Source organism: Rousettus aegyptiacus, unplaced genomic scaffold, assembly GCF_014176215.1.
Source record: "Rousettus aegyptiacus isolate mRouAeg1 unplaced genomic scaffold, mRouAeg1.p scaffold_m13_p_8, whole genome shotgun sequence".
Taxonomy (NCBI): Eukaryota; Metazoa; Chordata; class Mammalia; order Chiroptera; family Pteropodidae; genus Rousettus; species Rousettus aegyptiacus.
In genome coordinates, this window is record NW_023416311.1 from 111962878 (window position 1) to 111978416 (window position 15539).

The 15539-nt window shown below is 59.4% G+C and overlaps 1 protein-coding gene and 1 long non-coding RNA gene across 2 annotated transcripts; one reads left to right on the forward strand and one right to left on the reverse strand.

The window, feature by feature from the left end:
• Positions 1 to 160: 160 nt before the first annotated feature.
• NDUFS6 (NADH:ubiquinone oxidoreductase subunit S6) lies at positions 161 to 7595 on the reverse strand. Its single transcript, XM_016124693.2, has 4 exons — positions 7425 to 7595; positions 6484 to 6537; positions 1008 to 1130; positions 161 to 318 (listed from the first exon to the last, which is right to left on the reverse strand). Exons 1-4 carry the CDS (start codon positions 7554 to 7556, stop codon positions 253 to 255), a joined length of 375 nt encoding a protein of 124 aa, XP_015980179.2. The 5' UTR covers positions 7557 to 7595; the 3' UTR covers positions 161 to 252.
• Positions 7596 to 10197: 2602 nt separating this feature from the next.
• LOC107499975 lies at positions 10198 to 11717 on the forward strand. Its single transcript, XR_001594408.2, has 2 exons — positions 10198 to 10599; positions 11314 to 11717. It is a non-coding gene; the product is annotated as an uncharacterized LOC107499975 (long non-coding RNA).
• Positions 11718 to 15539: the final 3822 nt, after the last annotated feature.

Consider the following 15539-nt stretch of genomic DNA (forward strand, 5'->3'; position numbering starts at 1 on the left):
GCTCCTCCCAGCGCCGGCGTGGTCGCCTGCACTAAAACACGTGCTGCAGAAGCGCCTGGCACCCCCCCACCCCACCCCCGGGGCAGCCCCGCCTCGGTCCCCACTTCTGAGGGCTGCTCGTTCGCAAAAGACCCATCTGCGAAAGAAGCACGCTGTGAACGGCCGTCCTTGAGACACTTTATTCGCACCGGGGACGCGCGCGCACAGCCCCGGGTCCCCGGCTTCCCGCCAGCGCCCGAGCGCCCCGCGGGGCTAGTGGTGCTGCTGTCTGAACTGGAGTCCGCAGTAACCGCATGTCCCGGTTTTTGTTTCTTTGTCCTGAAAAAATTCAAAAGACCTCACGTTTCCACATCCAACTTCAGACGTGAACACAGACGTCAGACGCCGAGAGGGTGCGCTGACCCGGATCGCGCTGCCAGCCCGGAGCGCTGCGCGTCAAAGCACTAGGGGCCGCGGGCCACGCCCCCCCCCCGCCCCCCCCTCCCGGCCCCGGGGCCGGCTCCCCGCCTGGAACGCTGGCCCCCTCAGAGGGCCTCAGAGGACCCCACGAGGACAGGAAGAGTCGGCACAGCGGCCACGGCCGCCCTCGGCTCCCTCCGCCCAGGAGGGCGGGGCGTCTTGCCGAGCACAGACTTGGGGGGACTCGAGTGGGCGGGGACCCCACACCCCCATCCCTGTGCGCCACGTGTACGTGAGGCTCGGCCGCGGCTCCCTCCTCTGCTCTGATGTCCCCAGGGCTCTTCCTCTCTAGGGCTCCATGCGCACCCCAACAAACGCGGGCCCCGAAACGACAGCTCGGGGAGACACGGGCGCCTACGCGTTTCCAGGAAGTCGGAGGGTCAGCGCGGGCACCGCTGAGCACGCGGCACAGCGCGGCCGGGAGGGGCGGCCCCTCGCTCCGGCCCCGCCACGGGTTCTGGCAGAATCGGGCGGCATGCGTGGTCATAGGGACAGAGCGAGGGCCACCCTGGGAGCAGGGGCGGCGCTGGGAACTGCGGTCACGGTACCAAGTTTATGTAGACTTTCGGGTGGCCGAGGGCCCCGCCGCCGCCGTCACACACTATCACACGGCTCTCCACGTTGCTCACTGGCTGCTGGGCTATCAGATCGATGGCGAAGTTCTCGTTCACCTGCAACGGGAAGACGTGGACGGACAAGCGGGAGAACCTGGTCATCTCGCGAGGCTGAGACCGACGCAGACGACCTCCCGCCCGCCCGCAGCCGCGACCTGCCCGCACAGGCAGGACCACGTTCTGCGTGAGTTTATTCGAAGGTAACTAAATCTTCTTAGCACGTGTGTATACGTGCGCACATTCAATTTTTCATTCAGGTATAATCTCAAACTTACAGAAACGTGGCAAGAATTGCGACAGTCGCAGGAGCCTCGTTTCGTCTTCGCTGGGCTCACACATGGCTGGCATCCTGCCTTTCCCTTGCTCTCGCCTCTCCCCACCCTCTCCACGCGCGCGCACACACACGCGCGCATGCACGCACACGCACGCATGCGCACACGCACGTACACACGCACACACACGTATGCACAGGGTCCCAGATCCACCCGCTGGGAAAGCTCAGGCGCAGCGATGGCCAGCGGCGCTGCGCCCGGCGTCCGCACCATGTCACGCGGACCGAGCCGGTGTGGCTGTGGCAGAGGAAAGGACGCTACGAGAGACAACTACGCAGGGTTGTGTCCGATGGCGGCCACCTGGGCACGCGGCCCACGCAGGATGCAATGGGACACGGAGACTGGAGGACGACGGCACTGTCACGCGGGGCCCGGGGCCAGCGAGGGCACCTGGACACGCTGCCCGGGCGTCTGAGCCACTCCGACGCCCTCACGGGGGGCTGTACAGTGTTTTCCAAACTGGTGAGTGCAGAGCCCGGTTCCCCTGCTCCCCTCAGGGCAACGGACGGCTCCGCCAGGCGAGTCCTCCAGCCGGCGGCAGGAACGGGCGCCATGCCGACGGCCCGAGTCAGTGACCGGCACACGCTTGTCCACTCCATGCCAGAGCCACCACGTCCCTCTCAGTTGTCTCAGCCCAGACGAACAACCGAGTCAGAGGACCAGAGGACCGAACGGCAGGAAAGGGCTGCGGTCAGTCAGCACAGGCTGTGTCCAACGCAGAAGAAACACCCGGGCCTGTAACCGGGGCCCCGGGGGAAGAGGCTGTGTGTGTGCGTGTGTAGTACGTGTGCGTGTGTGTGAGCACATGCACGTGTGCGGGGGGCGGGACCTAAAGGTCAGAGAACCTTGGACGCGTCACAACTGCAATGCAGGGCACTTATTTGGATTCTGAGTGAAACCAGCTGTAAATTTTTCTTAAATGTGACACGATCGAGAATGTTTACCACCATCCAGATGTCAGATTGAAAAGACTCAGCTGCTTTAGGCTGAGCGGACGCTGCTGTCAACGCCGGCTGGAGGCACGTCTGGCCAGCTCGGCCCCGAGGGCATGTCGGGGCTGGGCACAGCCAGCAGCGGCGTGGCCATCTCGGGGCCTCCTGTGACAACCGGAAGCGGAGAGCCTGGCCCTCGGAGGGGGCGCGCCAGGCTGTCCTCCCCTGGATCGAGTTTCCTTATTGAGACAGCGATTCGAACGTGCTGACTTGGCACATGCTTCATCTGATGCCCTACTGGGGCAAGCTGGGCCCCTGGACGGGAGCATGTCTTGGTTCTGACTGCCTCGCTCAGAGCTGTCCTCGGCGACTGCAGAACACAAAGCTGGGGCCTATTAAGAGCGGAGCGTGTGTCTGCGTGTGACTGAGAACGAGAGCCGAACCTCAGCCTCACACACCTCAGAGCCACACTGTGCCGGGCCCCGCGGTCACCACCCCACGTCCGGGGGCTGTGGCACCAAGCGCTCGCGTCCTCTGGAGACCCCCAGTGGCGCTGAGGTCTCCAAGCTTTCTCCTTTCCGGAGCCGACTCCCACGGCCGTGGTCACACTGTGCCCAAGGACCCCCTGGCCCATTGGCACCTCTCAAACCCAGCGCCTAGCCACCGTCTCTGACCAACCAGGTGGACGACAGCAGCCAGACCGCGTCTCAAGTGTCACCGCTTCTGAGGGCCAGCGGATCATTCCACTGGGACACACAGTGCGGGGGACGCTGTCCTTCCCCTCACAGGTCCCCTGAAAGCCGTCACGAGTCGCAGGGACAGATGGCTTCGTGGAGACACGACAGGCTGTGAGAGGCTGTGAGAGGTTAATAAATGTCGCCCGCGGCTTCCCTGCCGCCTTGGCCAGGAATGGCTTCCGGGCCTGGTCACCAGGTGGGTCCCGGCCCCGCCCGGAACGCCCCCTGCACGGCAGGCCTGCGGCCCTGGCCGTGACAGGACCACAAGGACCAGGCCCGGGCACGGCTCCGCACGCGGGGTGGGGGCGTGAGGGTTAATAACACTTCAAAATAAAAGCAGCACAACCAAGCCCAGTTCATTGTTTTTCCAAAGCCAGCTGACCGTCCAGAGGACACACAATCCAGCGTGACAGAGCCCCCCACACTCCCACACAGAAGGCCTCCTCTGCCACCAACACAGGTGACACCGAACACCCCTCACCAGAACTGCGACGCCCTGAGCCCACAGACGTGGACAACATTTTGGCAAGGTCTGATTCTTTCTCAAAGGCTCCGTCAGCCACAGATTACGACTCTGTAAAGCTTTTCCTTAAAGTTCTATTTCCAGAAACACAGCAGGACGTTCCTGGGAAATGCAGGGCCCTGGGACACACACCAGAGAGGCTGGGGATGCCGCCTGCATTAGAGACCCCCACACGGAGCGCCCCGCATGGAGGGCCCTCACACGGAGCGGAGCCCCAAGCAGACCACCCCACGAAGAGCCCTCCACCGCCGAGCACCCCCGCACAGCGCCCCACACAGAGCCCCCCACGCGGAGCGCCTCCTCCCGGCCCCTCCCCACCCACAGCGCTGCGCAGTCCTGTCCCGCTCACCATGTGCCACACGAAAGGCGCCCCACGGTCTAAAGAACACGGTGCCTACCTCAGTGACAAATGGGTCCCAAAGGCCGCACTACACACTCCCATCCCGCAGCCCAAGGGACCAGCTGACCACCCTGGGCCGCAGCTCCAGGGCGACCCGGCCCCGCGTCGCCCCCACCTTACCATCTTCCTGGAACCCGACCCAGGAGTCCGCGCCGCGGTCCCATCACCCTCCGCGGTCCCATCACCCCCCGCGGCCCCATCACCCCCCGCGGCCCCATCACCCCCCCCCGCGGCCCCATCACCCCCGCGGCCCCATCACCCGCTGCGGTCTCATCACCCCCCGCGGTCCCATCACCCCCGCGGCCCCATCACCCCCCGCGGCCCCATCACCCCCCCGCGGCCCCATCACCCCCGCGGCCCCATCACCCGCTGCGGTCTCATCACCCCCCGCGGTCCCATCACCCCCGCGGTCCCATCACCCCCCGCGGCCCCATCACCCCCCCGCGGCCCCATCACCCCCGCGGCCCCATCACCCCCGCGGCCCCATCACCCCCCGCGGCCCGGCTCCCATGCAGAGTAAAACCCGGAGCTGCGGTGCACTGCCCGTCCTGGGACAGGGCAGAAGGACTTACTGGGGGATCCGGGAGGAAAGCACATCGCAGTGTCCCACGCACTTCGCATTAGCCGCAAACACGTTTTCATAAGCACGTGGTGTGTCACACCCTAAATTGTCCCACCACTGTAAAAAATACCCCCTCACACGTCACTAACATAAAAATACACGAAGCGACCTTTACAGTGACCTCGTGATCGATTGGTCTGGACATAAAGACATTCAGGTTTGAATGATTCATTTGTCAGTAATCTGTTCTATTTTTTTAAGCTCATGTTTTTGGGAGTGACAGCTCCTATGGGAAGTTTATTCCCTTATGTCAAACTGAGATTAAATCCATTAAAAATAAAATATAAATATATGACTCCGAAACACTAAAACTAGTACAAAAAGGAAATAAGCCAGTTGAATAATCAACTTTCTGTAAAATATGGACCCTATTAATGGAAATTCACGAGTTTAAAATAAAAAGCCCCAGTTAATTTAGAATATCACATTTTGAAATCAAATACCAATAATCATATTAAGCTAAACGTGCATGTGTATACACACATATATAATTTAAACACCACAGTAAAAATTTGTTTTCGTCCAAACTAATTTTTAAACTAAGTTTGGACAAAATGCTGAAAACCAGGGACGAACAGGTGGTGCACAGGTTTTCAGAGCAACGAAACCGCTGTGTCTGACACTTGAGGTGACCTGAGGGCATTATACATGTGTAAAGGCCCAGGGCCCTGACCACAGGACACAGTAAACCCTAACTAACCCATGCATGGAGTTGGCACTAGTGTATCAACCCACACTGTTTAAATCCACCACTGGCAACGAACGTAGCACAGTAATGTCGGATGTTAATAACAGGGAAGTGTGGGAGGCGACGGGTATATGGGAGCCCCCGTACATTCTGCGCAACTGTCTTGCATAGCTAAAGTCTTCTAAAATGTCTCTTGGAAGCCAAGACAATTTTCAAATATTATTAAACCCAAAGTTTTTGTTGTGAGAACAAAACCCAGAGCAGAATTCCTACTTATCACTTATAGACATGCTGTGCACCTTTACAGCTTGAAGATGCAACTCTGAACACTCATAATCCCGAACTGGAAACGGCTCCAGGGACGCCCAGCTGGGTGGGGACGAGGCTCACAGCCAGTTCGGGACCCAGGACGGGGGTGAGCTGACAGAGAGCGAGGCGACACCGTCGGCACTCTTCTGTCCCCTCAACACTGATTTTATTTGGTTTTGGTTCTATGTTGCTCCCTGATGCCCCTTGCTATAGCAACCAGACACCAGAGGCCACAGGAGAATTACCAGCAGAGAGGCGTCTGTGACAGACCCAGCTTGCTAAGTCATCAGAAGGGCTGAGAGAGGGAGCCAGGCCACAGTGTCAACCTCAGGACCAACTTGCTTGGAACTGCTCCACCCAGCCTTCCGAATTCCATTTCCACCACATTGCCCCTGCCCGACCACTCCCACAAAGCAGGACTGGAAGCAAAAAATCCGACTTTGGGAATGGAAAACGTAACCAGGATCAGAGGGAGGAGACATGCAATTCAGGAGAAGCTGAGGCTTAACAAGAACCGACAAGCTGGCTAAGGGCAAGGACTGACTTGAAGTGACTACCGAGGACAAAACTTACTCTAACGCGAGGGTCTCTGGGGCATCCCCCACAGAAGAGAAGGAAAAGACCACTCTCATTTATATATAAACCAGAATTACACTTACGAGACATTGCGTTACATACTGCAGGAGGGGAAAAAAATCAAAACAGAAATTCACATTTAACATTTAGGAAAAAACGCAGAACTCCAGAGCTGCTAGGGTGCTCACGATTTGAAGAAAATTATTTAAATCTTTCATACTGACTTTTCTTGCTTGTTGGTTATATAAAGGTTTTATTAAAGCTTTTCTATTTCACTAGTGCTTTACTTACCTCTTTCTGACGCTCTATAAATCGAACTTTCCTGTAGTCTTTATCATCATAAACCTGAAAAGGACCACATGTGACTTTTACAGCCTGATTCTGAAACAGGTCACTCAATAGCAATCGTAAAACTTACAGAAAAGTGTTTCTCTTAAGGTTTAGACCATTCATAATCAAACACATAAGGGGCAAAGTTGTCCCACAGGGGGTATTTTTCAGCAAGACACCTAAGATGACAGGGCAATAATCTGAACTGGCAGGTAGCAAAGGTGGAGCGGATGAGCGGAGGGGAGAAGTTCTGGCCGAGAAGGCACCCCGCCCCACCCGCGTCCTTTACACATGGCTTATAGCTTGTGTCCCCTCTAAATCTTCTGCGTGACACTTCAATACTACAGGTACTTACTGTCTCATCTTTTGCCTTATGATTACAGTCTAACGCTGTTTTCGGACTACAGGAGACTCTCAGTTATTTAAATGCATTAGCTACTATCACATCACACAAACATTAAAGAGGTTCGGCCCCCAGAATCGGCAGTTCTGAGCCCGACCGGGAGCCTCCCCGCAGTGACCTGCAGCAACCGCCTCATTTTAGAGTTCGCGGACGCTGAGGATGAGGCCACATATTCTGCGAACACGCCAACTTCAGCGCTGTGGCACCCGTTCCCACGCACGTCAGTTAGTCTGCGCGACAAAAGCACAGCTCGACCGCCATCGGAACGGGGGACCCACAGGGTACTCAGCCGCCAGTTCTCCGCGACCCCGACCCACGGACCAGGGCGGCGAGCCCGCGGGGGTCGCCTGGCGAGAGCAGGGGCTGAAGGGCGTCCGTGGGCCTGGGCCCTGAAAGACTGGGGGCCATTGAAAGGACCCGGGGCACGGGGGGTAGCGGAAAACCGGGGGCCGAGCCGGGGCTCCGCCCATTCGGGCGCTCTCCGCGCCGCAGCGGTTACCTGGCCGGTGTGCGTGACCTTCTCCCCGGTCGGCGAGGTCCGCACCCCGAAACATCTGGCGCCTTGGGGCAAGCTTAGCGCTGTCGTACCTCTCCGGCCCAGCAGCCGACAGAAGGTCACCGCCGCCGCCATCTTGCGGCATGACCCTTGACCCGGCGCGTCGACGCCCCTGCGCCGACGCATGCGCACAGCCTCCGCGGGACTCGCTCTGTTGGGACTTATCGTGCCCCGGAGAGGCGCGCACGCGCAGGAGCGATGCGGCGGGTAAGGGTGTGAGCCCGGCCTCATCCCTGAAAAGGCGAGAAACTTTTCGCGCGTCTTTAGCACTTGGCGGCTGCTCCGTGATTCTTACCAGGGGGAAGGCAGAGGAGGATGCAAAGTGAAGACACATTGTTTGCATTCGATGGTAATCAATAATTATAGGGGATACATAACATGTTTTCGTTGCTGAAGAGTCCCGCCGAGATGTCCCGTTTTGGAATTTCTGCGGTAGCGCCCCCAACGAAGCAACCAGTAAAGCATAACCGATGTCATCCCCAACCCCAAGCGACCAGCCCCGGACGGGCCCACTGTTCTGGAGCGCACCTGCCAGGACCCTAGCTGGCGTCCTGGCGCTTCCCGCCTCTGCTTTCATGGTCCTTGGAACCTCCTGTGCATACACCCGGCGGGACAGGGGAGGGCAGGGGGCGCGGGGCGAGGGCAGACTCAGCTCGGAGCTGGGCTGGGGTCGCGCACTCCCCCTTCCCCAGGAGCTGAGGGCACCTCCAGCCTGGACTCCACTCCAGAGACGTGGAGGAGAAGACGGTAAGGTGATTAGAGCAAGAAGTGCTGAAAATCTGGAAGGGAGAGTCGCCCACAGACGGGTGCACAGAGGCAGTCCCGGAGCTCACCTGGGCAGGTGCACCGCGTCTGCAACTCACCGCTTACGCAGAAAGTAGACGCGTGGGTTCGCGGACACTCCCCTGGAAGGCTAGTGTAGCGACTTAGTGGTGGAATCTGGGTGGTGGGTACATGGGTGTATAGAAGTCTGTCAACTTTTCTATTTGAAATGTTGCATAATAAAATGTTGGAAGAAAAAAACATTTAACAGAAACCAGTTAGGACTTTTGTCTATTTCCACTGGTTTCCATGAGGATCGTCACCGTTTCCTAGGATGTCCGTATAATACAAGCATGTGTTTTTTTCCAGATTTTGTTTTGACATTAGTATTTGTCAGTTTTTAAAATGTTTCCTTGGTTGTGACTTTTTTCATTCTAGATTTTTTTTTTTTCGTTCCCATTTTGCATGCCCTTAATAACACCCTGATCGTAGGAGCCAAGTGGCGAGTGTCGTTCTGCGTTCTGGGTGGGAGGCGCAGAGCTCTAGGGAAGAAAGGCGAGCGGGGGAGGAGCCCAGCGTCCTCAGTCTCTGCGCCCTCAGGAGGGGCCGCCACGTGACTCCGCCGCCATCTTTCTTTCTGGCGCAGACTCCTGGCAGCGGCGTCACCGCCCCACTGCGCAAGCGCGGGTAGCGCAAGCCGCGTTGTTGAAGAGTAGGGGCTGCTTCTTCCCAGGTCAGGGTTCCCGGGGTTCTCCTTGGGCTGCAGACCCTGGTGGCAGCAGGGTGCCGGGCTTCGGATCTCCCCTGGAGCCGCCACCCGGGCCGGGGCTGCGGGAGCACGCGGCTTTGAGACCTCGGGCTCAGTTTCCCCATTGGGCCGCGGTCGGAGGTAGCGGGGGCGGTGTGGAGCCGGTCTGTCCCACACCTCGCGGGGGGTGGGCGAGCCCCGAGGGTTTCTTGCCGTCGTGGGGTCGAGGCCCGCGGCGGCCACAAATGTGCCTCCTCCGGGAAGCCCTGCGCAGCCCACGCCTGGGAAGCGGCCCCGCCGCGGTTCGGTGCTGTCCCGGATGTTTTCTACCCCGCCACCAGCCAGCTCTGCCCCATCTGTCCATCACCAAACCAGAGCGGGGTCGGAGTGCACGTAGAATTGGTGACCTCGCCTCCCTGAGGATGTGGTCCCGCCTCCGAGACGTGGGCTCCGGGCCTTGCTGTCGCTGGTGTCGTGGGGACGCTGGCCTTTTCAGCCCCTACGTGGCCTGACCGGGAGCTCGGGACTGGGGTCGGGGCTTCATTGCCACCTTTCTTGACAGAGCAGGACAAGTCAGCCAGCCCCTCAACCTGGCTTAATTATTTCAAATTTCAAAGTGGGGGTCGTGGCGTCGCGGCCACGCCTGGACCTCGCACAGAGGGCGGCATTGCTCAGTGCTGGCGGCGACCCGGCCCCCGCAGAGCGGGCCACTGCTAACCGTGAACCTCAGGGTCTGCCGGCAGCGGGTGCGTGCGGGCCGCTCACCCCGCGCCTTGTGTGCCCGAGCCCAGGGGAGACGGGAAAGGGAAGTTCTGAGTAGCGAGTGATACGCGGACGAAGCCACAACAACTTTTTTCTTTCTTCCATAGATTCAGCCACAACATGGCAGCTGTTTTGATCAGGAATGTGATCGTTTCTGCGGTGAACCCTTTATTACGTCTGAGTCGTTGCACAGCGACCCCCCGCGCACTCTCCACACTCCTGCTGGGTCCCCCTCGCGCCACAGTTACAGCGGGCGCAGGCGCGAAGCCCGGCGCAGCAGCCGCGGCCTCCCTCCGCTCCTGCCTGCAGCCCGCTCTGGGGTTCAAGACCAAGGGCGTCATCAAGAAGCGCTGCAGGGACTGTTACTTCGTGAAGAGGCGCGGCCGGTGGTTCATCTACTGCAAAACGAACCCAAAGCACAAGCAGAGGCAAATGTAGCTCCTTTCTCCGTGAAATCGTGCAGATTGGCCCATCTTTTTGGGAAATGGTGTCCCCTACCCGAGAAAAATTAAAAGTGACGCTTCTGTCCTCTAACACTGCTGCCTTTCGCCTTCTGTTGACTCTGCTTTCCAGGCGCCTCACACTCTCCAGGTCCAGCCAGAGACCCGAGCGGGAAGGGCGTCATCTCACGTCCTCCTGTGTGTGCTCGGCCTGGACCGCAGGAAAGCCACTTTGTCCGCCCACGTTAGAAAGCAAGTTCTTCAGAAAGAGCTAGACTTGGTCTGAAAGGCCATCCGGGAGGGGGCAGTCCTCACGGGGTCTGCACGGGGCCGCCGCTGCTCTCCCGACTCAAACACCTGTCCACGATCCTGCCTCCGGGTCCGGCGGAGGCCTTGACAGCAGCCTGTAAGTCAAGGGCAATTGAATTGTTTATAGAAGTATTTTGGGTATCCATTAAATATGTCATCCTTGGTCTGAGACATGAGTGTGCACGTGTATGGTGTGGGTGTGAGCACGTGTATGTAACGTGTGTGTGCATTATGTACCTACCCCCTGTGTGAGCAAGAGGCCTGTCCTTCGGTGTGGAGACGGCAGAGCTCAGCGGTGACGGCAGTGTGATTGGCCCCCAGACGGACGTGAGAGCAGCAGGGGCCTCGCGCCCCGGTTGGAGTCTGGGCTCTGCTCATCCCTGCCGTTGGGCCCCGGATGAGACACTTCTTTTGAAGCCTAGAGTCTAAAAAGAGGCTGATTCTGCTTGCTGCACCCTTCACGCCTCTGAGAAGCCGTGTCTCAGTCAGGCCTTTGCTCTTAGCGCCTGCCACCGGGCCTGGTACACAGGAGGCGCTCAGTAAGTGCATGTGGACTCGCGATAACGCCTCCATGTGAGCAGGCAGCCCCTCACCTCTCTCCCCATTCAGACCCGGCTCATCCCACAAGGTCAGGCCCATGGCTTTGTCCCGAAGAGGTGGCTGACGGGTCCCGTCCGCGGGAACCCAGACGCCTCCGGCACCAGAGGTCGGGTGGCGAAGCCGGACGCTGGGTTTGTCCAGCCATTTCACACTTGTACGCACGCGTGCACACACACACCTCACTCCTTTTTGATCGTTTTCCCCTTGACAGGTAAGCGTGAGGCTCACTCACTTGGTGCGGGCCTGGCTCTACGTGGCGCATAGCGCTGGTGACGGCTGCCCATGCGAGTGACTGGAGATGCTAGGGACAGGCCGCCGTGATGTAGAGGAGCCACGCGGCCGGTGTCCACACGAGCCCGTGACCGCTGCCGGCAACCTGAGAGCCTCGCGGGGTGATGGTGAACCCCTAAGTCGTCCCTCTCCTGGGATTGCGCCCACCAGGCCCTCCCCCAGCTCGTCTTCCCCGTGCTCGACGGACCAGCATGCATGGCCCCACACGTGATTCCAGCACGACCAGAGACTTTGCCTAAGTCAGGAGGCAGCAAGTCAGAGTCCGTAGGCCAACTCCAGCTCAACACCTGTTTTTGTAAATAAAGTTTTATTGGCAAGCAGCCACCTCATTCATCTCATTCACTTATGTGTTGTCTGTGCCCCCACAGCAGCCGGAGTGGTAGGTGAGAGGTTGCGACAAAGGTCATATGGCCTAAGAAACTTAAAAGCTTACTACGTGGGCAGAAATTTAAGATGGAAAGTAAGGAAGAAATTAACATTAATTGTCTTTAAGTGAACGCCTTTATTAGAGGCCAAGATCATAACAAACGATCAGATCTACGGCTTAGAGTAACAGACATGTGTCCCCCAAACAGCCCAGGATGTCCTTAATGACATCCACAAAGACCCTACTTCCACGTGAGGTCACATCCTGTGACATAGCTTTGGGAAAGGAGGACGATATTCAGTCCGCTACAAGTGGTACAGGATGTTGTTGAAAACGATTTTAATTTAAATTAGTGTTCATGCATTTGCGCCGTTGGAAACGCGGTGGAAGCTTCCTCTTGAACCCCAGACCCAGTCTCCCTCCCTGGAAGCGAGATCGGCAGCTCCGGAAACGCTGTCAGTCGTGTCCTGTGACTCCCGGGCGAGTCCCTGTGACTTCGTTCCTTCCCCTGTTGCACACTCATCCTGACCCTGGGACGCATCTGGACAGCGGCTCAGGCCGGCCACCACGGGGGGTCCTCATTCCTCTCCCAGGGCTCGCTGCCCCCAGTTTCTTCAATAAGTTGGTATAGCAGATTGTAAACATTATATTTTTGACTTAGGGCATTTTTCTGCATCTATATAAGATTTTTATTTTCTCTTTCCTTTTTTGATTTATAAAGCATTTTGTCCTATTTCGTAATTAGTGGTTGAGATTCCCAACTAGAAGCCAGTTATTTGCTTCTCCAAGTTCCTACTTGACACTTTTCTGTCTAAAAGGCATGGAAAAAATGAGGAATTTACAGAACAAAGAGCACTGCTTTGCATTGCATGAGAAATTGACTTTGGCTGTCGCCATTCAGAGCAGAGCTGTCAGGAGGCTCAGCCCTGTGACCTCAGGGGTCCAGCCAAGCAGCCCCCACACGTGGGGTTCGACAGAGTACCCCCCTCCCCCGCATGCATCACGGAAGAGTCATTGTCCTTTCCCCGGCAAGCGACATGTTTTTCCTTACACAGCGATGCCATCATACTAAATATAACATAAATCACTGTGCAGAAATGCTAGCAGTTCAGCGGAGTGAGGCTTTCGCCTAAGATTTCCGCCTAATGGTACAATTGTTCTTTCGGTGGTTAGTAACGTGTAGTCACCTATTCTAAAACGAAGCCATGGTTCTTCGCTCACAGCTTTTATCATCTCCACCCGGCATTACGGGACTTGGAATAAAGGGGTCTTCTCTGGCGAGTCAACCACACTCTGTGGTTCTTTGTTTATTCACACATTTACCCAAACATTCATCAGGCTTTTACTTTGCACCACATCCTGCGCTAAACACCTGGCACACATGCGGATTTATGCATGAAAGTAGTCCTGCCGGGTCACCCGACAGCATGACATCGGTTACGGCTTGTGTCCACTGAACAAAGGGGCTGGAACCGACGGCGGTCCAAACGAGACATGCGGGTGCTGCCCACGTGAACCGAGGAAGGTCGTCAGAGGGCGCGCTCTCGGGTCGGGTTCTCGGTCTCCGTCCCCTCCACCGCGAGCCGTTCTCGGTGCTCGGTTTTCGTTTTCGCTGCAGCCTCATGGCACAAATGGTGGCTGGAGCCCCAGTGACTGTGTCCGACATTCCAGGCAATCATCCCTCTCATTTTAAGCAGCTCTCCTGAGTCACCCGACGATTTCACTTCCTTGCCCGAGGCTGCCAGTTTGGCGAAGGGGGGAGGAGACCCCACTGGCCAGCTGTGCGGGGGATGGACAGGGACCTGCTGCTCACGTGGGGGAGCGGACTGACGCCCACTCGCAGGAGCTCCGCCCCGTCCCCCCCCCTCCGCGGTCCCCCGCTCCACTGCATGGAGAGCCCATGCCCCCAGGGTCGGGTGGGACCCTCTCTGTGAAGGAATGCTTCACCCCTTCTTCACATAGGTTCAGCAATTCCATGTGACACTCTGATGCTTTTTATCGTAAGTTTCATGTGACGGCAGCTGTGCAGGGAGCTGCCTCCTGGGAGGAGTCGCGTGGTCCTGTCCCCCCCACCTCAGGCCGCTCCTGCTGCACAGGGTTCCGGTCACCATCTTCCGCAGCCCCCAGGACAGCCGAGGCTGCTCTCGGGGTCAGAGGGCAAAGGACAAGCTGAGGCCCCGGCAGCCTGGTGTGACCCACGGCGGAGTTCGGAGTTCGTGTGCCGCAGAGAGACCCCGGGTCCCGTCGAGAGGTGACTGAGGTTCCCCTGCCTGGGAGCCTGCTGGCGTCTCTGTGGCGTCAGTGGGCCAGCTCCACCTGCCGGACAGAGGGACAAGGACTGGAGAGGCCACAGGCAGCCCGGATTCACCTGCGGGGACAGAGCGGGGCCACCTCTTGGTAGGAAGGAGGGAGAGGCCCGTCAGAGCCTTCCCACGCGGCCCGCAGCAGCCACGTGAGTGGGCCGCCCCTGGGCCGCCCGGCGCCACGCGGCGACCGCCGTCCCCGGGGCCACAACGCACGTGGCCTGGTGAGCGGCGCCTGCGCCCGGCAGACCCGCCCAGGCTGCGCCAGCTGCAGATGGGCCCAGTCTCCAGGGTTCCAGCGGGCCTCGCGGCCATTCCTTTCCTCTGCGGCCGGAGCCCGACCCCCAGACTGCCCCTGGGTTCGGGTTCGGGTTCGGAGAACCGGAGACGGGACAGAGGAGGTGCGCGCGGTGCAGGGGCGGGCGGAGCCTTGGGGGACAGCGGCGGCGTCTGGAGGAGCCTGTGCAGGGAGCGGGCTGCAGCGTGGACACCGCGGGACCCTCGGGCCTGCGGGTCCAGACTCCAGGCTGCAGTGTCGCCGCCCAGCGCGCGGGAGCCTGCCCGGCGGCCAGCAGCGGCGCCCGGGCGGCTTAGCGCCACCCCTGCGGCTGCGCCCGGGAGACCAGGGGCCCGCCAGGCAGCTCCGGCCAGGGACACCTGCTCGGCTTCTCAGGCCTCCCTCTGGTTACCCGTCTCGGGGGCCTTCAGGGCCCTGTACGACGGTCGGCCCTGAGGCCACCATGTGGCGAGACTGCTCAGATAGAGATGTCCCAGGAGCCCAGGCGTGGGTCTCTCCTGCGGGTTGCCCAGTGGGAGATGACCCTGCCACCGCCACTCCTGACAGCCAGTGTGGACACCCGGACCAGCGCCACCGTGCTGCACCCTGCCCCCCAGACGTGGGGACCAAGTGGGGGCGCAGCACTCAGATCCGGCGCACGCCCGAGGCTGTGTGTCCCCGGTACCCAGGCTGCGCCCTACAACCCAGAGCGAGGGCGTTTGGAGGTGCTGGGGAGTTCGGGCTACGTGAGATGATGAGGTGGGCCCTGGCCTGGTGTGACCAGCGCCGGTATCGGCAGAGACGCCAGAGCCGTGCGGCGTGGGGGCGTGGCCTAGGCCCTCTGCCCGCCCACAGGGGCGCTGACCATTTCCCACGTCCAGCCCCCGGAACTGTGGGAAATACATGAGCATTGCTTTGTTCCCCCTCTGGGGGTTCTGCCATGCTGGAGCTAAGAAGCGAAGACATAGACAGGTCACCCCCAGCCGTCGGAACCTCGGAATGCCACGGGGTGCTGGCTGCGGGCCGTCCTCGTCAGACCCTGCCCTAAGCCTCCCCCACCCCTGCACACAGACCAGCCAGGATGGTCAGCGACGGTCCACCACCCCCCACTGCGACGGCAAGGCAGCACCGACACCGCACCCCCAGACCGGCGGGGAGGCCCGGGGCCCCGCCGGGCTGGCGGGTGTCTCCCCTGTTCA